The sequence below is a fragment of the Ricinus communis genome, chromosome 6, assembly GCF_019578655.1.
Source record: "Ricinus communis isolate WT05 ecotype wild-type chromosome 6, ASM1957865v1, whole genome shotgun sequence".
Taxonomy (NCBI): domain Eukaryota; kingdom Viridiplantae; phylum Streptophyta; class Magnoliopsida; order Malpighiales; family Euphorbiaceae; genus Ricinus; species Ricinus communis.
In genome coordinates this window covers 17,578,432-17,602,745 of record NC_063261.1, presented here as the reverse complement: position 1 = coordinate 17,602,745, position 24,314 = coordinate 17,578,432, and the positions used below count along the sequence as shown (strand labels likewise).

The 24,314-nt window shown below is 34.5% G+C and overlaps 1 protein-coding gene across 5 annotated transcripts; it reads right to left on the bottom strand.

Annotated features, from left to right (window-relative positions):
* Positions 1-890: 890 nt before the first annotated feature.
* On the bottom strand, positions 891-22,372 carry LOC8266842. 5 transcript variants are annotated; one of them, XM_015721479.3, is made up of 23 exons: positions 19,240-22,367; positions 18,246-18,740; positions 17,055-17,792; positions 16,263-16,438; positions 15,151-15,254; positions 14,019-14,125; positions 13,866-13,908; positions 13,682-13,773; positions 13,250-13,298; positions 13,063-13,169; positions 12,920-12,962; positions 12,735-12,826; positions 11,982-12,030; positions 11,788-11,894; positions 11,660-11,702; positions 11,460-11,551; positions 10,773-10,821; positions 9,764-9,834; positions 8,674-8,793; positions 8,205-8,290; positions 3,716-3,761; positions 2,162-2,752; positions 891-1,379 (listed from the first exon to the last, which is right to left on the bottom strand). In XM_015721479.3, the coding sequence occupies exons 1-22, from the start codon at positions 22,069-22,071 to the stop codon at positions 2,192-2,194; spliced, it is 6,102 nt and encodes a 2,033-aa protein (XP_015576965.2). In that variant the 5' UTR covers positions 22,072-22,367; the 3' UTR covers positions 891-1,379; positions 2,162-2,191. The 5 variants fall into 5 exon arrangements, 3 of the variants coding, with proteins under 3 accessions (XP_015576965.2, XP_015576964.2, XP_025013768.2); XM_015721478.3 differs by having other exon boundaries at positions 14,019-14,128; positions 19,240-22,366; XM_025158000.2 differs by lacking the exon at positions 2,162-2,752 and having other exon boundaries at positions 14,019-14,128; positions 19,240-22,369.
* Positions 22,373-24,314: the final 1,942 nt, after the last annotated feature.

The following is a 24,314-nucleotide window of genomic DNA, read 5'->3' as shown; positions in this document are numbered from 1 at the left end:
CATTTAGTAAATAATACATAACTAATAATTGAAACCAAAATTTGATTTTGTAGTTAAATTGTGTATCAAATATCAATGTCAGCCAATAATCTATTGGTTCTTAAATGAAAGTGTGATGAACTACTTTTTACAGCTCATTAAATTATCATTTAGGTCGAGTAAATTAACTATTTATACACATATTTCCATGCTATTTATTTCTCTTAGTTCATTGGAGGCCCAATGGTTGAAAAGTACAAACACTCAGTGTTAAAGATAACTCACTTTTGCAATTAGAACCCACGAATTTTGCTGTCAATTAAACTAGGTTCAGATTTAAAGTAAGTCTGAATAGTCTTACGGATTTTAATGTTATAGGAGAGGAGTAAATGTTGCAGCTACTTTTGGCTGCCAATTAAAATGTTAAAGATGCTGGAATGCCTCTCTTCCTACACTATTTACTCTATTGTCACAGGGCCAGCAAATTTAGTTAACTTAAATCCTCACTCTTCTGCAGAAGTTAGCTTGTTTCTCTTTTTCCCTTCCATGAGGGAAAGTTTCTTTCCACAAGGAAAGGTTTCCATCTGTAGAGAAAGTATTCATTCCCTCATTTCTCTCTGGATGAAGCTTCCCTCCTTCCATCTAAGTATACATGCTGACATCAGGCGGAAAAGATGTTTTCCATCCATCTGGAGGGAGAAGAGAAAACTTTCCATCCTTAAGAGAGGTCAGGAGGGTTATTAAGTGATAATCTGAACTTGTATGGATAGCACTTTCATTTGAGAAGTTATACAAGTTGCAGAAATGAATTTTACCATCCACATTTATTTTTATGCCATTACATAAAAAATAATTGTAATAAAAATTCAGTAACCATAATGATAGCGCATTTCGGATCCGACAGTTTGAACTATCATCAATACTGTTATCTTTTGAATGGATTTTTCATCCTGAACAGATGCCGCATTGGCAAGTTTTGCAAGCTTCCAACAATGGGAATCACCATTATCAGCATGCCCAATGATATATTCCTTGTATAAGGGGGGAAACAAGATAAAGTGAAATTGGTAAATGTTGCTAATGAACATTCCAGCTCCCCACAGCATCACTCTCACTGGCAACCATTTCTTGTATCATTTGGCATTCATTTATGGTCGTTCCTGAGAGATGATCAGACTTTTGGCCGTTTAGGATGTCATCAGATTTATCAATGCACGAAATTTCCGCATTCAGGGTTGTCCAAATTCTGAAACCAAAATGAACATGGCACTGTAACTTCCAGTCCTCTGCATTCAAGTACTTCTAATGATTCCAGATACTAAATATTAACTGGCAGTCTTCCTCCACAGTATGTCTGAGCTTTGGCAGTTAAGACATATTGAGCTTTCTTAATTGCTAACCTAGAAACCATATAAAACATTAGATGTACAAAAGTAAAAGCAGTCTCTCTGATGTAGAGTACTGAGAAATTTTTTTTTTTTTAAAAAGAAAAATTCAAAGACCTTAACTGGAGTTTAGGCAACAAACTCTCCAGCACTGAAAAATATGCATGGGTCTGAGCTGTTTGCTCAGACTTGAATTCTATTGGAAAGGAATGAGAAATCCTACAAGAACCCCCTATGGATTCAGAGACCAACATGGTCCATCCTGGCTAGAGGAGGATTTGGTTAGCATTCTTGATATTTTGTTTAGTCCACCTCAGGAAAGCCAGACCAACGCTTATTCCTACCTAATATCACGTTGATATGCATATTAGATATACTTGGTTCAGATCAGATTATAGGACGCAGCCTTGGCCAATTCTACTAGTAATCTTTCATTAAACCAGCACAACCTTTAAGATGAGCAGATATGTGGAAGTAACCATTGGCAACACTCTGTTTTTGGGGCCTTCACCAGATGAATTAGGCTTTGGAGTTTGGACTAGACAACCAATGGTAGCACTAGTATCTGGGCTTACTAAGTAGAAATCCTAAACTTTATTCACTGGGGTATCCTTTCATGGACACCATTGCGAATTAAGGGGCCACTCTGAGACTCACCTAAGTTATTTATCTTTTCATGTTCTAGTGAACTGCAAGTGATTCAGAGAAACGAGTTAAGAGGGGAGTTGGAACAGATGAGTTATGGAATAAGAAAAAAACGATCTTGCAAGATTTAAAACTGACAATAATAAACTTACCCTGCTACTGAAAAATATATGACAGGAATGTCAAAGACTTCCTTGAAAACTATTTGTGTTTCTCTTATCCAATGGACCTCGTTCCCTTAGAAATTTGGAAGAAAATGCTTCCATCTTTGGACAGTCAACCACAACAACTTTTTCCAAGGATGGGCATTCAATAGCATCACTTCCTGAATAAAAACTCCTTAAGCAAGGTAAAGACTCAAAATTGATGTAGTATAAGGAAGGGAATATGGGTTTGTCCAACAGTACTTGCTCTTCTCCTTTTGTGATAATTTCTTCCATCGATGGACATCTTTTCACTTCCATATATTGAAGTTGCACAAGGCCCAACGACATCGATAAAGTAAACATATTTGCTAAGCAGTTACAATCATGAATTTTCAGCACTGTTAGGTTTTTAAAGCCCAAAGCTCCCCTAGATTTCTTGTTCCATATAAACCTCAACCTTGGGAGTTCAATTAAATGCAATTCATTTAACTGTGATATTCCAGCATGTCCTTCTTTGATATTCGATCCTTCCACATCAAATAATGCTTCCAGTGCATTACATTTTTCCACAACCAGCACTTTAAAGGAGTTCAAGAACTGCAGGAGATTAAATAACATGAAAACATAAAAAACTTATTTTGTTTTATAACAGAAGACAAAACAGATCCAACTTGCCCCTTAAAGGGCTTATCTAGTGCACAAAGTGCTTCCTGGCAAGTTCGGGAGGGAGAGTGCATATGCACACAGCCTGTCCCTTGCATTTTGTGCAAGGAGGCCGTTTCCATATCTCAAACCCGTAAACTACAGGTCACAAAAGGAAAAACTTTACTAGTTGCATAAATAAAATGAGAGCGAGAGAGAGAGAGGTTCTCTTGGATTAAAGGCAGAATATGCATGTATATGCATAACTAGAGACTAACTTGAAAAGAATTGGGCATTCAATCGAACAAGATTCCAATATATAAATAACTAAAATGAAGAAAGTACAGGGAACCTCAACCGACCAAGGTCTAATTATTGAAACCTACCTGCTATCTCTAAGAATGTTAGAAACATTTATGTTAAAAGAGACACAGATCTCAGTATTTATGTTTTTGACCAAAACTGAATATCTGTTATACTTTCTGATTAATGGACAAGCATTTAGAATTATCACAAGTAAATATGTATTCTATTTCTAACTTTATTGTCCTTTAAATTCCTCAAACATGTAGGCGCCTCAAAGGTTTTGCTACCATTGATGCTTAAAAGAGTATCTCTACCATGAAAAATTCGAATGAATAATTAGGAATTATCTAACCAGGATAGAAAAGATTGATCTTAACTTAAATCCAGTATTTTATAGTATGAATTCATTGCTGAAACTAAAAGTTATCAACAGACAGCGTACTGTATATATTAGCAAAAGGATTATCATATTATTTTCCTGGGGTAACATAAGTTGATTACCTAAAGAGTATCATTTCAAACCCACATGTCTGTATGCAAAATGGTGATATTCAAGCAACATTGAACAAGACAAAAGGGGAAAATGTATAGAATAGAAGAAGAAAGAGAAACCTTGCTCAGGAACATTCTCATTGTCAGCACAACAGTGTCACGCATTCTGCCAAAGATATGAACATCATCATGTTAAATAGTGTTAGATTAATAAGAAATGTGATAAATTTTTGTTTGTCACTTATAATTTTGATCTTAGATAGATTAGACTTAACATAAGGGAAAAGAAAGGGAGAGAGAGAGAGAGAGAGAGAGAGAGCAACATTCTTTGCATAAGCCTGCGATCAGTACTTATGCAATACAAGTTATAGCAAACACTCCATTGGAAATATGAGTAATTAGAAAATTTTCATTAGAAATCAGCTTATAATAGTACAATTTTGGATTTTGATTCTCTTATATTAGTTTAATCCAACCATCGATTTAATAGACCTTTAGAAATTTCAGTTATATCAGCTCAGCTTAATTCAACTAAGCATCAATAACAATTGGGTTGGGCTATATGAATTCTCCTTTTCTATTCGGCATGGTCTTGGGCTACACAAGGATGTAAATGAGTCGAGTTTTGAAGAACTCGAGCTCGAGCTCGATCCTAACTAGACAAGCTCGAGCTCGGCTGAGCTTTTGGAAAGCTCAAACTCGAACTTGAACTCGAGCTAAAGTTTAATGGAAACAGTCCCAACCTTTCCCTACTACTCTTATTACATTTTCTATCTATTCTAGTATGTCCACACATCCACCTCAACATTTTTATCTCAGCAATACTCATCTTGGAAACATGTTGCTTCTTTGTCACCCGACACTCGCTTCTGTATATCATATAGCAAATTGTATCACAATGGGAGTAACACTTTCCTTTAAACTTAAGGGCTTGCAATCACATTAATCCTGAGGCATTTCTCCTTTTTCTCCATGCTACTATGACTACCATCCTCCTTGCAGTTTCTGTCTCCTTGAAAGATCGAGGTAAGGTATTTGGATCGTACGCTCTACGGCAATGCCACTCCACCCAAGCTCACATCATCCATTTCCTTGCTTCTACCTTGCTAACTTATAATGCATATTGTACTATTTTAATTCTATATAGTTTCAAACCTGTTATGGCCTTATGTTTGGGATTGGGTTATGGGTTTATGTTCATCATAGGATCAAGAGAGGGCGAAGAGTGTCTGCTGGAATTTCTACCATTCCAACCTAGGTTGAATTATACTTAAGGGCTCATTAGAGAGAACCCTACGATATCTAAACTTTAGGAGTTCACAATCTTGGAGAGATTTATGCTTGTTATATTCTATAAGAAAATAATATTTAAATAATCACAAGGGAGAGTAGGTTAACTTTTAACCCGTGAACCCCACTTGCCATAATTAAAGACAACCTATTAAGAAAAACTTAAATATGGAAGATCCTAAACTAGCAAAATATTAAAAAAAAATATTTAAGGAGAACTTAATGATCCTAAGAATCGTATAATAGCTAAATAGGAAATTAACTAGTAAAATGTTAAGTAAGATAGTAAATTGTAACATCATTCCCTCCCTCAGAAATGCACTTGCCCTTGAGTGCCAGTGAGGGAACTGCTGCTGTAGAAAATCCACCTCTTCCCCTCCATGCAGCCCTTAACTTGTAGCCTGTGAAGCACATACGCCAGTAATAGCATAGACATAACTTTTAGGCTCAAATCTTACCTCATTATAGCCCCTCCATCCTTGGGCTGTCATTTTTTTCCTAAATTTGCATGGTGAATAGCCTTGTGCATTGATGACCTTTCACATACTGCTCCTCGTAGCACAGGCAGAGCCCTGTACTTCACCTTTCTTCCATCTCTGCCTTGTGAGACATTTGTGGCCCAGCTGGCTTAGTGGTGTTGACATTGACATGCTATTATTTCGCCAGCCTTCTCACCTCATAAAAGTGGGCCAAACTCATTGCACTAGTTAGGTCTTTTGGGTGCTGAAATTTCTATCTCTACTGCAGTATAATCTTGCAAAACCATTAATGAATAATTGCACCTCCTGTTCTGCGGTTAAAGTGCTAGCATGTCCTGCAATTTGCTCAAAACGATGTTGCTATTTCATGATTGTCCCATCATGTTTTAATTTAGTTCCCCAAATTTATTATTGAGTAGGCGGTCCAAATCTTAGATTGCATTGTTGATCAAAATCATCCCAACTCAAGTAAGGTTGGTCTATTTCCAACTTTAAAAACCATAATTGTGCGTCATCTCTAGATGAAAAGATGTCAAGTTCACCTCATCTTCTTTTGAGGTGTGCTGGTAAATGAACAAAATGCTAGCACCTGTTTAACCAGCCTAGAAGGTCACAATGACCATCATAACAAGGAAATTCTAGTCTGGAATGCCTTGGAACATAAGAATCATCCTCAACTCGGCCTGAAGTATTGTTTTTTGCTGCTAGCTTTCAATTCTGCTTCCACTTGCACTACTTTCCTCATGTCATACTGACTTGGCTGCTGCAATTTTTGGGACAAACCCCCCAATTTCTTAGTCAAGCCCTTGTCCCTACTAACCATTTCTTCACTTGTGTATAATTTGTCATCTTGACAATGTTGGAGATGTGAATAGAACACCACAACGAATAAATATAAAGAAATCAAGTAATATATAAATAAAAGAGATTGGGCCTTAGCACAAGCCAATTGGTTTTATGCAAGGTGTGGTTTCAACCTACTTATATGGTCACTGATATAATTTCGCCCAACACTCTTAAAAGCCTATGCAATTTCTATATGGTATCAAAGCTGATGTGAATACTCCACAATGAATAAATATAAGGAAATCAAGTAATATATAAATAAAGAAGATTGGGCCTTAGCACAAGCCAATTGGTTTTACGCAAGGTGAGGTTTCAACCCACTTATATGGGCATTGATATAATTTCGCCCAACACTCTTAAAAGCCTATAGAGTTTTTTTGTGGTATCAAAGCTGAAGATGGCCTAACAGCCACACAAATTCTAGGCTTATATTTGAAGACCTGGAGCTAGGCTAGCATAATTGGGCATCAAGGAGATAGACCAAGAAATATTTGACAAGTAACAAACGATCCTAGCACAATTGCACTTGAGACAGAGTGTTGGAGATATGGATAGAATGCCACATCAAATAAATATAAAGAAATAAAGAAACCTATAAGTAGAGATGATTAGGCTTCGACACAAGCTAAATAGTTTATGCAAGATGAGGTTTCAACCTTATTTTATATGGTCACTGATGTAAACGCTCCAGTTGCTGCTACAAACTTCGTAGATCACCACCCATTGTGATAGTCACCAATACCAAATTGTTATTGCTTATTTTTGGTATCCAGGTATGGGTTTATGATTCATCATTGGATCAAGAGAAGGTGAAGAGTGTTTGCTAGAACTTCTACCTTTTTTATCTATGTCGAATTACACTTAAGAAGAGAATGTATGCTAGCCTTTCACCCTTAAACCATACTTACCATAATTAAAGACAATTCTAAAAATTACCTATAGCAGCTAAAGAGGAAATCAACTAGCAAAATATTAAGAAAAACAATTAAAAAAACTTAATGATCCTAACAATCACCTGTAATAGCTAAATAGGAAATTAACTAGTAATATATTAGGAAAGATAGTAGACTATAACAAAACCCTTAGATTCCAGTATACTCCTTAAAGCTCCAACTTCTTATTAACTTCTATTTAAGTCTCATCTATCAGCATAACATCATCAGCGAACATCATAAACCAAGGGATATTCTTATCTTTTTGCATATGCTTTGTTAATTATTCCATAACTAATGCAAAAAGGTAGGTACTCACTTTATATCCTTGGCGCAACCCAATAAAGATATGGAAGTCCCTAGTGTCACCTCCAATTGTGCTAACATTAGTTACATGACATCTATAGAAAGCAGGCCAATTTCATGCATACAGTGTGAATGTCAAAATAAATTAATCTTGGCTCTTTACATAAAGATAGTAGGTCAGACTGGCTCCAATTTTAGTTGAAATTAACAGGCTATTTTTTGGTTATATTGATTTATATCTTGCTCATTCTCTTCTTTGTTATCTCTATTATTTCCTCACTGATATCACATGAAAAATATTCAACTGAAAATCTGAATTGATATTGATGGCTCTAGCAACTGTAACATTGTTTCCTTCGAATCTCTTTCCTTTTTAATGTTTTCTTCATGCTAATTGTTATATTTAACATTGTTTTCATTTCTTGTGATAGGAAAAATTTTAACAAACACATGGTAATAACCTTCATTGTGCAATCCAACATGAATCATTGTTACCTACATTAAAAGTTGATATTATTTTCTATTCGTGTTGGTATGATATCACCTTTGCTTCCTTATCTTTTTAGTTCTTTTATTGTGATTGTTACATCTTTTTCTGATATTATTATTGGTTCACACTGCTCCATCAGGCTAGGAAAGCATGCAAAATACAACATGCACCACTATTATTAACATGTTATGATACCAATATTGCAAGAAGAAACCCAACGATTAGATCAAAATCAATGCAAAAGCTAAAAATACAAGAAGAATTACCGGCTATCATATGTACTGAGGGTATGAGAAGATCCATCGAAACATTCTAAAATAAACTGTTTTGAAAGCCCATAAGGAATTTTAATCTGCAACATCCACAAGAAAAAAAGATTCTTTTTTTAAAAAAATTTCCACAAATTTTAACTTCTATGACAATCTTTTGTACAATTAAATGCAGTTCTCCAAGTACACACACACATATGACGTCTGAAAGGAAAATATTAATAACTCTGCAATTATTGCAAGATTCATCATTCAGCTTCCCTTTCAAAAGAAGAGTGCAATGAAAATTATCCTAACATGGAAAGTTTAAGCAATCAAATTCAATTTATTAGGTCAAAACAGATCCTTAAGATGAAACATTAAAAGATTCCCCACCCCCTCCCAACCAATTAATAAATTAATAAGTCGAATTAAAAGAAAAGGACACCAAGAAAAGAAAATGCCTACTAAGTAAAGAAGTTCATACCAATAGCTCCTTTGAGAATTTCTCTGCAATTACCACATTTTCTTCACTCTTGCCCTTAATTTGGTAGCCTGCTTGTCGCAGCACTAGAGTTGCTGGCTCCCAATTGTCAAAAGAGTCCATCTACATGAGGAGACAAGAGAAGTATTTATCAAAAGACATTTTCAGCAATAAATTAGATGAAATATAATTCAGAAAATTGTTAGCTATAAATCTATAAATAATGCGTGAAACGCTTAATTTTTCTTTGAACTTGGCTAATGCACCACACAACATACTTCAATGAGTAATGCAAGGATGGAGAAATATATTAATTACGAATATGCACAAAACCTTCCTTTTTACTCTAATTCTAAATTTTTAAACCCTCAAGCTCCGAGCAGGCTTATCTTTTATCTTCATTCTCAATGTGACCAAGTTCCCATTCTCTTCACTCTTATCAGTTTGATATATTTGATCTCGATGATCAACAGTTCTGATCTCAACAGTCAGTAAAAGATCTTCCTGAATTTTAGTAGTTTCCCCCATAACAAAAAGAATTTTGTGTTGATCCAATAAGAAGCATCAACTTAGTTACCTAAATATCACAATGTGCAGATCTTTATTGATGGTTGCTATTTGACATGTCCAACACAATTCATCTAATAATTGAGGTTCAGATTTCACTTTAGATAATCTACCACCGGATGAATTCAATTGGGTGTTAACTTTACCTACTTAACCACGCATAGCCCTAGCACGAACAGTCACCTCATTAATTTTTATTCAAATTCCCATATAAACCCCAAACCCTTTTGCTTACAAAAATTAAATATGGAAGTAGAAGATTAAAACTTTCACTGTATATACAACTTATTCAGGATAGCAGAAAAGAGGAAAAGTAAAAAAAGATAACGTAAAAAAAAATATTATAGATAAGGAAGCTTATAAAATTAAGAACTAGATGGCACAAGGCTGAAGATTAATTGGAACAAATGCAACTCTAAAGAAGATTTACTCTTAAGTTACTCTTGAGATTATTACTTAGAACATACTACTGGAAAGAAAGGCACTAAAAAAATTGTTTAACCTACATGCATAAAACCATCCTTACCATCAATAGAACACCAAATGTTGCTTCACATATTGATGAATAGGTGTCAATCTTCCTTTGCATACCTGCGTCTATGTAATAGACCAACAAAAGTTGCCAAAGGGCAGGAAAAAGTGAACAATAAGCTAAAAAATGAGTTTAAGAAATTTACATCCATGCTAATCTGCAGCTTGTGTTTGCAAAAGGACACAAAGAAAACAGCTGAATGGCAATTGGCACATATAGGAACCTAAGGAAGCATATATCTTCTTTAAATGTAAAGAATTCTTTGATCCCACCTTTCTCCTTGTTGATTATGCGTGAGAAGATAAGAAATAATAAATTTTATGTTCAAGAAAAATCGCTTACTGATTCTTCATACAGAATATTAAACAACCAATATGAGCAAAAATTTTCTCAACCCTCATTCAGATCTAGTACTTTTAACAATCTTCATCCAGACTGGCTAATAACGGAAGTATTGAGTTAATTATAACACTGAGCATATAAGTCAGAATCTCAAGATTATTTGAATAGCAGTACAAAACTAGTTTCCTAGCCCAAAGGTCCGACCCAATTACGATTACAGGGAAAATGGGTGTCAGGTGATATAAAATATAAATACAAATAAAAAGATGAAAAAGTTATAGATAACTCATTAATTCATACACCAAGATTCTCTAGAATTTCTCATTGAAAAGTGTCCTAACTTTCCCAACTTAAACCATTATGTATGGCCTTTAGTCATTACGCAGTTTAATATTCCATCGGCCTTTATTAATTTAATGCCAGAATGTACAAATGAGATGTAATAAATAAATTTCAGTTTTTGTTTATTTTTCTGGAATGTCTGTCTAAGGAGGTAGTCCTCTGACACTTAATTCAAAATATTACAGGATCAGAAATATTTTAAATGAATAGTTAAATGCTAGAAAACATGGATGTCCACAAATCAAATACACAAAAAACTTTAGCTATGTACATATCTCTTAATATTCAACAGACACTAATTAGTTGGACAAACACTTACCACATTGTATTTTTTTTTGGTCATTTGCAAAAAGCCTCATTAGTTTTCCCTGATAAAAATAGATAAATAGAAATGTATAATAAGACAAGTTTACTCAGCATAAATATAAGACTTTGAAGGAGAAAAGATTATTGCTTATCATCAAGGTTCAACACATATGAACAAAATTCTGTTAATCAATTGCGCTTCAGGATAATGAAAAGCAGATTGGTAATCAGATTCTTCACTGTTACAGTAAACCAGAAAGAAATGTAATTCCTTACAAAATATAGCAGAAAATTTACCGGCTAATATTAAGGATTCAGTAGTGCTCTAAATTTACTGCATAAAAGCAAGTTTCTACAGAAGACCAGCAAAGGCAAAAAAAAACTAATGCAATGTGCTACATGGTGATAACACATCTAACATGATTTTTTTTGTGAAATGTCAACTTCTACAAAGCCAAACCATTGAAATGTTTGACGTGATCGGTGAACAAGAACTTTTATTTGAGGTAATTTAATAAAGTATTAAAGGTCATAAAGATACGTTAATTTCTGTCTTAAATTTTTTAAGCAAATTACTATTCTATGTCACGAGTTAGATGAGATTAGATATACATAAGTGTATGGTAATATGCAAGAATTTCATTCCCGACTGTGAAACAAGTGCAGTAGACCATAAAAGAATCACTATTTATAAATTCACCTGATGTCCCTGGTCATCCAGTGGTATGCACTCAACAGAAATCAACTTATCAACATCATCAGCTGTGACAACATAATGTGGCTCTGTGGCTCCTGCGCCAAATTTCCCAAAAGTAGTTATAAATCTTGACATCATTAAGATAAAAAGAAAATTAAGAAAAGGAAGCTACCAGAAAGCAGAAAAATTATTCCTTTTCTTACCTACAATGTACTGCTTAGAACCATCCTCAAGATGACGAACCCACTAATGAACATTTACAGAAAAATAATAAGCACAATCAATCTTTTTAATGTATAACAGACAGTGTTTTTTAAATAGATTAGTTCACCTGGAACATGCAATCAGAAGTTCCACCCACAGAATATCCACAAGCATGGATTGTGTTTCCAGGCATAGCATCACCACTAATCTGAAATGCCTCGATGCTAGGGCCCTCTAGATTGTAACAATTAAAATTATTTTTTATCAAAGACCATGAACTTACTTTCAAGCCCAACATACCTTCATGTCAAATACACTTACCACGTTTTATTTTTTTCTGATCATTTGCAAAAGTTGTTACCAGTTTCCCCTGATAAATACAAAGTTTCAAAAGATAACTATGAGAACAAGATATTTTGACTTGTCTCAACTATCAAAAGTTGCAAGGAACTCAAAGAAATTAGAAGCTGAAATCATACTAGCATCAATTCCAAGAAAAAAGTGCATTACATATGAAGGATCTAACAACATCATCAAAAGGAAAAGATAAGGAAGATGTTAGAAGTTGTATTTGTCCCACATCGCTAAGTTACTAGGCCTTTATGGTGTATATATGTGAATTGGGCACCCTCTTCCTTTGAAGTAGCTTTTGGGAATGAGTTCTACTCTAGCTCATTTATCATGGTATTAGAGCTAGACTTAAATAGATGGTCACCAAATCTTAATAAAACTGTTCTTGCATAATAGCAACACCGACAACGTTTCTGATAACAGTAAATAGATGGTCACCAAATGATGTTACAACTTTTGGGACGCTATTGAAGTTCAGCCCAGTGTAGTAAAATGTCATCTTCCAGGGTAATAGTTAAAATGTTAAGGATGTGCGCACAGCCACATCTATATGAAGTAATTGGACTCAATATAATTATTATTTTGATCTAGACCCTTTAATTTCAAAGAAATAAGAAAAATTAAAATGTCATAATATTTGTCAATTCCTTTACTAACATTTGCCTCAGAATTTTATGATATTATGGATAGTTTTCTCCAGAAATAGTGCAAAAACTAAATAACCTTATGGCCTTGGTCGTCCTCCGGTCTACAAACAACACCAATTAGCTTATCAACATCATTAGTTGTGACAGGATATTCTGCATATATGGCCCCTGAGTCAAAGATTCCCATACCATGTTATATATGTGAAATATATTTTGATTATGCACAGCACCTGAAATAAAAAAATCCTACCAACTTTTTACCTTCAATATACTGCCTGCCGCCATCTTCAAGCTGACAAAACCACTAATACATACAGAGAAGCAGTTAAAATGGAAAAGAAATAGCCTGTAATGTATTAATATAAAATGGGTTTTTTTGTATAGATAACAACAAGAAATTTCACCTGAAACACGCAACGAGAAGTTCCACCTACAGAGTATCCACATGCAAGGAGTCTTTCTCCAGGCATAGCATTACCAATAATTTGAAAACCCTCAATGCTAGGGCCATCTAGAATGCTCATAATATATATATCAAAGACCATGAACTATTTTTCAGGCCCAAGAAAATTTCAATTCAAACACACTTACCGCATTCTACATTTTTCGGATCATCTGCAAAAACTGTTACCAGTTTCCCCTGATAAAAATAGACTATGCATAATTAATTACGAAAACAATATTTCTCAATTTGTCACAACTATCACTTTGATTTTATGCCCTGGAAACCTTAATGCAAGTGAAATCTTAGATGACAAAGACAAACAAGCATCATTTCCCATGAAAAAGTGCACAAGTATGGTGAATCTAATAACATTACCAAAATGAAGAAATAAGATAAGAAATCACAATACTTTTAATAAGCATAAGGAAACATGTCTAATTTGGAAGTTACTATATACTTAATTCAATCAAATAATTCACTATATATTGCATCCTAATTATTTGCAATAATATGCATGGACTCCATTCAGAAAAGAAACATAAGATTGGCCATAGAATAATTAACAGTTACTGAATAACCTGAAGGCCTTGGTCATCCATCGGTAGGCAGTCAAGACCAATTTGCTTATTTGCATCATTAGCTGTGACAACATATTCTGGATACGTGGCCCCTGAGACAGAATTTCCATACTGTGTTACATACATAAACTAAATTTTTTTATTATGCAGTTCACCATAAAGTTAAATATCCTTTCATTTTTACCTTCAATATATTGCTTGGTGCCATCTTCGAGCTGACAAAACCACTAATATATGCAAAACACATTCAGCATGAGGAAAGTCAATCCTTTTTGTATTTAGTCTTAATGTATTTAGACTAATGGCTCTTTCTATAGATAATCACAAGCAATTTCACCTGAAACATGCAAAGAGAAGTTCCACCTACAGTATATCCACATCCAATGAGTCTTTCTCCAGGTATAGCATCACCAATAATCTGAATGCCCTCAATGCCAGGCTCCTCTACTGTGCAACCAGAAATATTATCACAGATAATGAACTTGTTATTAAATTAAATTATCAGAATAAGGTTCAATTTAGCCCTCAAAAATTGCAGTTAAGCTATATTTAACATCTTTTCACCTTTATGGCCAGTTTACCTCCAAACTTTTCGAATTATGTTCAATTTGGCTCCTTTTCAAGAGATTGAGTTGCACGTATTATAAAATCCAATTTGGCCACCCAACAGTGATGCGGGCTCAACGCAGCTACTTAACTTTTTGCATAGGCTCAATTTGACCCTCTTTAATAACTTTAATATAATTAATTTAATTATCTAATTAAATTTATGTATCAAGATTTTTTTAGAATCTTAATTAGTTGGTTGAGCAAATAAAGAAGTTGGTGGTTGTGTGATTTTGGTCCTGATGGTAGCAATAAATTTGGTTTCTTAGATTGCACTCTCTGATCCCTTGTAGCGATGGATTAATGTGCTTCTGATTGCTTACAGTGATTGTGCATATACTATTTTTTCTAATTGATGGATGGAGGTAACAGTTTGGAGGCTGATAAAGAGGGCAATGGTGGTAGTGTTGGATTGTACATCTAGGCTTTGTCTTTCTGGTGATAATGTTGGTGATTATTTGTTTAAGAAGTGTTGGGTGATAGTGGTAGAAAGGTACTAGTGGCAATGGCAAGTTGGTTTCTAGGGTGTAATGGACTTATGGTAATTTTTTAAATTTTTTAATTTTAATTAAGAAAATAGAATAGAATTTCAATTTGGCCCCTCAACTTGTTGCTCGGGTTCAAATTGGTCTCTCAACTTATCACTCGAGCTCATTTTAGCCCTTTTCTCAAGCACTTAGTATAGCGCGTCTAACTTACTCGCTCAAAAAGGCTAAATTGAACCTATTTGAAAAGTTTAGGGGTTAAATTGGCCGTAAATGTGAAGAAGAGTCAAATTGAGCCTTACCATAAAGTTCGATGGCCAAATTAAACCTTATTCCTAAAACATCCATCACCTTCTATAGTAGAGAGAAGAGTCTCACCATGTGTGCTGGTAGGATGACGCAAGTGCATAGCCATTCCTTCTTCTCTCGCATTTGCATTACTTTTGTCTGATGAACTAGTGGAGGGAGGGTTACCAGCATTTCTGAAAGAAAATTGTTTATACTTATGATTTATGAAACAAAATTAAGAAATTACATTCCAGCTTGTAGATTAAATGAGGTTCAACTAATTTGTTCAGTTATGGAATAGATATTATACGAACACAAATTCACAAATTGACTGCACTTTAATCTATGGTCCAGTGTTATTCTGGTGAGAAGTCAAAGTTAATATTGACAGAGCTAATAGATATTTAAATTTTTGAAAGATTTGTGTCAAATTGTTCCATCACAGTATCATTTAAAAGGATCATAATTAATTTCAAGGAAAACAGAATAGCATCCTGAAATCTATCCATAGTATATAAAAGGTACGAGAGGAAGGGAAAACACCTGAATAAACAGTAAAGGACATTGTTTAATGGAGGACTAACAGAGAAGTACTCTTATCCCTATTTCCCTTCTCTAAAATCTGAACCCTAAATTCATCAATTACCTAAGATATTTGCAGTAAAAGCACTAGGAGGCAAATTTCTCAATCAGTTCTATATCATTAAATGATATGGAACTTGACAAATAATATGGATTGGAAACTTATACAATGTGCTTAAGTAAAGAAAAACAACTGAAGCCAGGCAATGAAATCAGTGAAGCTAATAATTAGATAAGGTATAGCATAAGGCAGATGCACTCAATTTTTCAGCCACACAAATGGAAATAGGCACAGAAGCTTACAGAAACTTCCAAGTACTATAGCAATTTCAAGGCTAAGGAGAGAACATCTAAGCGCACTTGAATAAATTTGCACCACAATCAAAACTTGAAGAAACTCTCACCTGATCAGACATGATTCTCAAGACAATATAGATTAATTCTCAAAGCATCTGTTTCTCTAAATTGAACTTTGTTACGAGAGCAAGAATACACAGGATATACATAAAGAATATCAATAAACACTCTGACAATTTACTCTTATTTTTCACAAACCTCATAGAAGAGAAAGCATCAAAAGAATAGAACCAATAGAGCAGAACTACATAAGTAGCACCAACCTATCAGAAAATTCAGGAAAGTTATTGTTATTTAGCTGCTGGAGCATCTCTCCTTGAAACATTGAACTTAAACCATCATCGGGATCATTCTCACATATGTCTCCAGGTATATTTTCATTTGGCTCCAGGCGCAGTTCATCCATACAGCATTGTGAAGGAGAAATGCCAAGCTCACCCTGCAGAGAGAGAGAATGAGAAATGCCAAGCTCACCTTGCAGAGAGAGAGAGGGAGAGCATAATAGCTACAGTCAAGATAATATAAGAAAAATGTGAAAATAATGAGATAGTATAGAACCAGATTATGTTCCTGTAGTTCGGATAAATGGCAAGTAATACAGATATGAGAGTTACAACTGTTAATATGGTTGTGACCATCGTGTTGTTTAGGTTTTCGCTTTTTTGCAATTGTATCTCCTCAGTGTGAAAAGATACTTGAAAATATTATTCAAGAGAGGGCACGATGCATAAAACAGATATCAGATCAAAGATAACATACAGTTTCAAGACAATAAAAAACAAATAGAAAAAGAATTATTTGAATGTGAAAAATGATTCATAATTTTTACACAATAGGCGTTCTTTTTTTCCTCTTTCTTTTTCCTAGGAAAAGTAAGCTAACCTTTGAAAGAGATAAATCACACATAGATAGACTATGTGTCCAGGCAATATAATTTTAGGACTTAATATAAAGATAGCTTCTAAGTAGGATAGAAGTTCTAAACTTTCATGGAAGCTCAGAAACATCTATTTCATATATGAAGACATATTTTAAATAAATACGATAACTCATACCTTTTCCATCGAGGGGATGGGTGATTGGGTTGGGACACTGAATTGGCCTTCTCCACCTGGTCCTTGGAGAAAGAAAAATTCTGAAGCAAAATTTTTTATTTTTTCACACTCAAACACCTTCATAGATTTTAACTTTGGCCATTCTGAAGTATGCAATCCTGGATAGAAACTCCTAAAGTTTGGAAGGTCTGAAAGCTCCAAAGAGGTTAGTTGCAAGAATACAAAACTAGGGGCTGTTTCTCCACCTTTTTCTTTTGCAAAAATCTCCTCCATCCAAAAACAATGGTTTATCACCAGCTTCTCAAGTTGCAAAAGACCAGTGGCCACGGAGGCTGGAAAAAGGTTTTTCATCGAGCAATATGAAATGTCTACAAGGCGGAGGTTTAGGAAGGTAAAGTTCCCTTGTGGATCCTTACTCAATATACTTTTCAGCTGAGGTAAAGAACGTATGTACAATTCTCTCAGCCCAGATGTTGCTAATAAATGTTTTTCTTTAAAATTCAGCCCTTGGAGTTCATATATCTCTTCTAGTGCATAACAATCACTTAATGACAACTTCTCTAAACACTGGAATCTTTCCAACAGATAAGAAGGAAAAATAGTCCGTAACTTTTTACAACCATTTATCCTCATTATTTTCAGTTTGCAAAAGGAACCTGCATCAAGTTGGTTGTGCCATATCCTTCTTAAGTTATCAATGTAGGAGAGTTCTATTTCTTCCAAGCTAGGGAATGCAACCTGCAATTATACTCTTCTTTGTCAAGAATATTTTTTCAATTTAAATTTAACAGAATTAGGCATAAGATGATTAACATAAGATAGCAGAGGTATCTATTATCCTCATAAACAAAAGAAAATAAAACAAGGATCTTCTAGTTTCTTGTGTGGACAAAAGAATAAACAAATTATAGTAAGTGGGAAGACTTAGGCAATTAAGTTGGTGGAATCTTCTTTTTTATTCTTATTATTTGGTCAAGAGGAAAAGAAAAGATTACTTTTTGTGCTGCATATTATGTTTAAACAGCATGCTCTTCAAGGGCTTCCAAAGGACTCCTTAATCAGTATTTGCTTCTATCCCCTTTTTACTCTTTTCTTCTATTTAGCAAGTACTGTGCTGGTTTTGATTAGGAATAGAGTTATATAATGCTCAACATAGTAATCTCTATATGTACATTAAAGTAGAAAATATACCTTTTCATTGAAGAGAGGTTGAGTTTCTGTATGGTGGTTCTTCTCTGAGTTCATGCCCTTTGCTTCTCTGCTTTCGATCATGTCTGCACTTGGTGATTTTGATACGAACATATTCAATGCAGGGCAATTCTCGATCAACAATTTCCTCAGAGAACTGAATTCAACTGGATATCCATCACAGAACCTTGTGATATGTGGCAGATTCTTGAGCTTCAAGAAGTCTAGTTCTGGGAATAGTTTTTTTCTGTTCCTCTCTTCTTCTACAAGTTCTTCTGCAACTATTATCCCTTCCACGGACATACAATCAAAGACCTCAAGTCTTTTCAGCAGCAAAAGATTTTTAACTAATGAAGACGTAAATAAATACTTCAAATTCCAGCAGCGCTCCACAATCAAGCTCATTAAGTTTGAAGATATTGCAGAAAGCTGGTCGTCGCATATCTTTTCACAGGCAATTGATGACAATTCCAGGTTCTCCAAATTTGGAAAGCAAAACTGCAGAAATAAAATGTTGCATTTCATGAAAAAAGATGCAAGATTGTTTTAAAACTGAAAACAATACTACAGGCTGTTGCCTCTTGCAACATGAATGCCATTTGTCATTTAAAGCCTAAAGCCCCTGCTTGGTATTCTTTGGCTATCAGTAAAGCATATATCAACTCTTTTTTCATTAATTGATCTTCTTCTTTTCAAAATTTATAATTGATTTGGGAAAAGTTCGAAGCTTTATACATCTTAAATTTTACATGTTAACATACTATTTTGTCTTGTTATCATGACGTCTTAATCCTCTCATGAGCAATATGACATTGAATTTACCGAAATCCCACAATGTTTAAAAATAATATTTTTCATTACTTTATAATGTAGTGCCATTAAGTTACTACTGTGCTATACATATTGCAATGGAAAATCTAGCTGTAAATTTGAAATTGCTATATCTTAGCATTGGGTGGGAACAGAAGAGGGATCAGAGTCTGCGCATTCAACATACCATTTCATTGAACAGTGGCAACGGATCACCAAGCTCACCCTTTGGCGCAATTTCCTTCAACCCTGTATCAGTTGTCAATTGCTTTTGTACTCTTAGAGATATGGGAGACACCTTTTTCTTAGAGCAAAAGCTTTTGAACATTGGTAGACGCTTTAATGTTAGGGAGCATAATTGAGTGAGCTTGACTGCTTCATAGTCATTGTCTGTGTCTTCACTCCCACAAGCAACAATCTCTTCCAGGTTAGCACAATCAACTACTTTCATTTGCTGAAGTTGCAAAAGGCACCTCATCATGGAAAATGAAAAAAGATTCTTTAATCTGTCACATTTTACAACAGTTAATGATCTTAATTTGCTGAAAGACCCTGTTGTGAGTTTCCCACAACAAATCTTCTCCAAGCTCATCAAGTTGTCCAGATACAAGGATTCTAGGATGGGAAAGGCATTACATGGAGACCGCCTATTGGGGTCAATTATATATTGTATTTCAGGATCATTTTGGACATCTAGATGCTTCAGTTGTGTAAATCCTTGGCTATCCAGATCATATAAGACACTTTTAATCCCTTTCACTTCAGCTAAGTACAAATCTTCTGTTACTTCCAGCAATATGCTAAGCCCATGCTCCAAATGGATGCTGCTTGTATTGAGCTTCAGCTTAAGTGTTCTTGAGGTTCCATAATCACCAGTTCCACTCCACACGTCTCCTATGAATATCCTAAATCTTTCCAATTTTCTGAAGAACAGATCTTTTGGTAGTATTTTGGCGTCAAGAACGCATATTTCCAAAGTTGTCAAATAAGGCAAGCATTCCAGCTCTGCAAGGCTTGCATTACGTTGATTGTTGATCCCTTGAACATCCCATAGATCAAAGCTATTATTCATATATAGTTCTTCTAATTGAGTCAACTCTGATATGATTTTTGCAGGAATAACTTTGAGCTTCAAACAATGACTCAAATCTAAGAACTTTAGCTTAGTCAATTGTCTTATTTCTCTAGGCAACTCAACAATATCAGAGTGCTTGAAGCTAAGAATTGTCAATCCTGTCAGCTCTCCGATGATAGCTACATCACGCAGTGCACACCAATCCAAGCACAAGGTGAAAAGGTTTTTTAGGAAACCCAATGATGGAGGAAGAGATGAAAAATGCATTCCTGTAAAGTTCAATACTCTGAGGTTTTTTGTCAATTCAAAACATAAATCAGGTACTTTTAGAGAAATGTCTTGAGTGAAAAGCAAAAATAACTCTAATTCTGGGCATTCCAACACTTCAGGAAGCCCATGGATATCATTGTACGGCAGAGAAATTCTTGTGCAGCTTTTACACACATCCTTGTTTGGCCATTCCTTCAAAAGAGCACCATTTCTGACGGTGAACAGAAGCTGCATTCTTGATGCAATGGAGATGGCAACATCTCGTACAACATCATGGATTTTCACCCGCCCCTTGATGTCACTATCTAGCAACAAGCAAGCGGCTTTGAGGTCACTGATCAGTTTGTGCACTCTGTTTCTTGCATCCCCCAATGTATCAATGCCTTTAAATAAACCCAGACCCGTACTGTACATCAACAAATCTAGGATTGCAATATCAGACTTTCCTAGCAAACCGCAAAGCAAGAAAAGTGACTTGACCTCAGCACCGATTAAATGATTGTAACTCAGCTCTAAAGCTGAGTAAACTTTTTCCTGTATTTCTTCATTGTCACACCTAGAGAGCTGCTTCACAGCATCCTTCCACACATACAAGTCCTTATTTTTTAAAGCCCTTGCAATTGTCACGATCAAAACAGGCAAACCTGCACATTTTTTAGTGACTTCACTTGCTGCGGATTGAAATTCCCCACCTTTGACATCACCCACCATCATCTCAAATAAGCTCAAGGCCTCTTCTTCCTGTAAAACTTCAAGTCTGAAAACTTTCTGTACACCCATGTCACACGATAATAAATCTCTACTTCTTGAGGTCAGTAATATTTTGCATCCTTTGTGATCAACCCTGCATGGAATTCCTACTTCCTCCAATTCAAGTTGTGCCCAAATGTTATCTAGTATTACAAGAATCTTCTTCTCTGTCATTAACCTCTGACGTAGTCGATAGGCTCTTCCAGTTTCAGTTTCCTCATCAAATTTTAACCCCAACACATCAGCAATGTTTCCTTGAATCTTTCTGATATCTGGCTTTTCAGATACAGTAGCCATGACCACTATATCAAATAATTTTTCTTCTATAACTTGTTGGTGCACCTCCTTTGCTAGAGTGGTTTTACCAACACCACCCATGCCACACACCCCAACCATAAGAACATTAGGGTCTGCCAATGCATCCATTACTTCTTTCAAAACTGACATTCTCGAATGCAGCGCCCCTCTATTTTTAACAGATGAAGTAACTATCTGCTGTAGCTGCACACGGTAGGAAACTGGATCAAATCTTCCTTTATTCTGTAGCTCAGCAATAACCTTACTATACTTCTCCATTTTCTTGCAAAGATTGTAACGAGCCTTAACATTAGGACACAGTCCAATGAAACACCTCTTCGTTGCTTCTTCTTGATCATCTTTGATAAGCTTATCAGCTTCTTCAATTGCCTTATCTACCCCAATTATCCACCTCTTAACATCATTCTCAATCTCTTCCCCACCTCTCACAGCATAATCAACAGAATGCTGCAGTCTCTCTCTTGCACTGACCAACTTCTCGGTCCAATTCTTGAAGTTTTCAACTTGACTCTTGTAATTAAAAGCATAGCCCAGGTGTCTTTTGATGGGTACAAAAGTATACTCAAAAATAGTGGGAACAATTGCAAGAATCGCATCCAGAGCCATTTCCTACTCAATTTCTTTATTTTCCCAATATATATATATATATTTTTGTACTTTCAGGAATTGTTCAAAATGAAAACAAGAAACTGCTATTGAAATCACGAAGCTTGCTTACTTACCTCACTCTAAGTGACAGCAGCAAATAGATAGCCCTCTTTAATCTTTTCAACAGCACAAGTGACAGCAGTGTATAGATAGCTCTCTGTAACCTCTCAACAGCAAGACTAGAGAGTTGAATACAGGTCAACGGCTAACTGAGGAAAAAATGTATAAACAGAAAGATGAAAGAAAATACTCATTAAAGAGCATATTTATTTGTTTGGTTTTCTTTCTAAAATTCTGTCTACTCTATTATTAAAAGGGCAAATGTACAAATTGGACCCTAAACTTACCTGGTCGAGTATATTGGCACTTGATGTTTTTTTTTCTCCATAAAAACTTATTTTTTTTAATAAAAATTTTAAAAATCATTAGGTCAATAAATCTCAAAGTTGACTGATGTAGGATCCACTCTTTTAGTAAACAAATAATAAAAAGAAAAGATATGTGGCTTATTACATCTTAGGTTTGGTGTATATCTCTACCTATACATCAAATTAAAAAATAATTGACATATATTTATTAGTTTTAAATGATGAAATATGTATCAATCATTCAATAATAAAAGTATAAAACATTTATATATATATGTATCACTCTTCTATTAGTTGTAGTATATATACCAAGTCTAGATAAAAAATTCTCATAAAAAATTTAAAAGATTAAAAGAAAAAATAATAATCTCAATATCTCTTGTGAAATTGCCTCGTTACTATCTTCAACATAATATTTCCTTTTCTTGTACGATATGTTTAGATGCACACTACTCTTCTCTTTCATTTATCTTTCTCTTTATAGATAACCACTTATCAACATTTTTGTTTCTCTTTCTCAGTTTTCTTTTGTTAGCCTTGTTGAATGGTTTTTTCATATTTTTCAAATCTAAAGTCTTATGTTATACTTTGTTTTTAATTTTTCAGATTCATTTTTATTTTAATTTTTTTAAAATTATTATATTAAGCTCATTTTCATTTAGGAGTACTGAAATTAAAAAAAGAAGCATTGATGCTTTTGGTACATTTGAATTTTATTCTCTCCAATTTGAGTAAATTTCAACTAAACAAGATATACATTTTATCCAGATTATATTAACTCAAAGAAAAGGGAAAGATTGAACTCTTTAACTCAATTTGTTACTTGAATTACTGCAATTTTCTAACAACTCGAATCTAAATTTATATGTTCTTGGTGAGCTAACTTTAATTAGGATCCCAACAACTTATCTGCATAAAATCTATGGAGATTCCTTAGCTTGCTTAAGCTTGTCGTTCATGGCTGCAAACTTATCGGAAGCGTTAGAATCACGGGTAGTAGCATTGGATAAACATATTGCTTGCTTTAAAGAAGCTACAAAATCTATCAAATACTTTGATGTTTGACGTGCTCATGCCTAGTACATCACCTTGCTCGTGCATGTCATGCTTATTTCTAAAGAATAAAGAATTAGCACTCTTGTTTGAGATGTGCTACGAGTAGAAATGTGACTGATTATATTGATGAATGAGATTATATTGATTTATTGTTGAGTATAATTTGTGATATGAGATTATTAAAGAAGCAGAAGAAAGAAGAGTTTGAGAAAGGGATGAAATGGATCCACTAAGCCATATGTGCTCTTTGAATGGATCCCACATATGTCTCTATAATCTAAAAGTTTCTATTGGGACATAAAGAAAAATATCAAGTGCTAATATAGTCCACAAGATATAGTTTAGGGTCCAATTTGCACCTTCGACAAAAGAAGAAAAAAACAAAACCAGCATCATTTTCTGGAGCTTTAAAAATGTATTGAATGCTTTTTTTTTCCTTTTCTCTTTCTACCAAATATTGATTCCCCTAAATGATTCCTCTTAATGAAGTATTCATATAAGTAGTCTCTCTTAATGAAATATGTACTTATGTTATTTTCTCACCCATAGAAGCAATATTTTATTTAGTTTAAAGGATAAAAGCATATTTGGCCCCCAACAGTTTTATTGTTCTTGACAATTACTTCCTGCATTTGTCCATTGACTCTTTATATTTTTTTTTATTGACACTACATCCTTTTTTAATAACAAATTAGTGCATGTGTTACACGCTCCATTAATGAGTGTAAATTAATTTTTGAGTTTTCTTTATTTCACTTTCTATAAAAATTTGCTTCC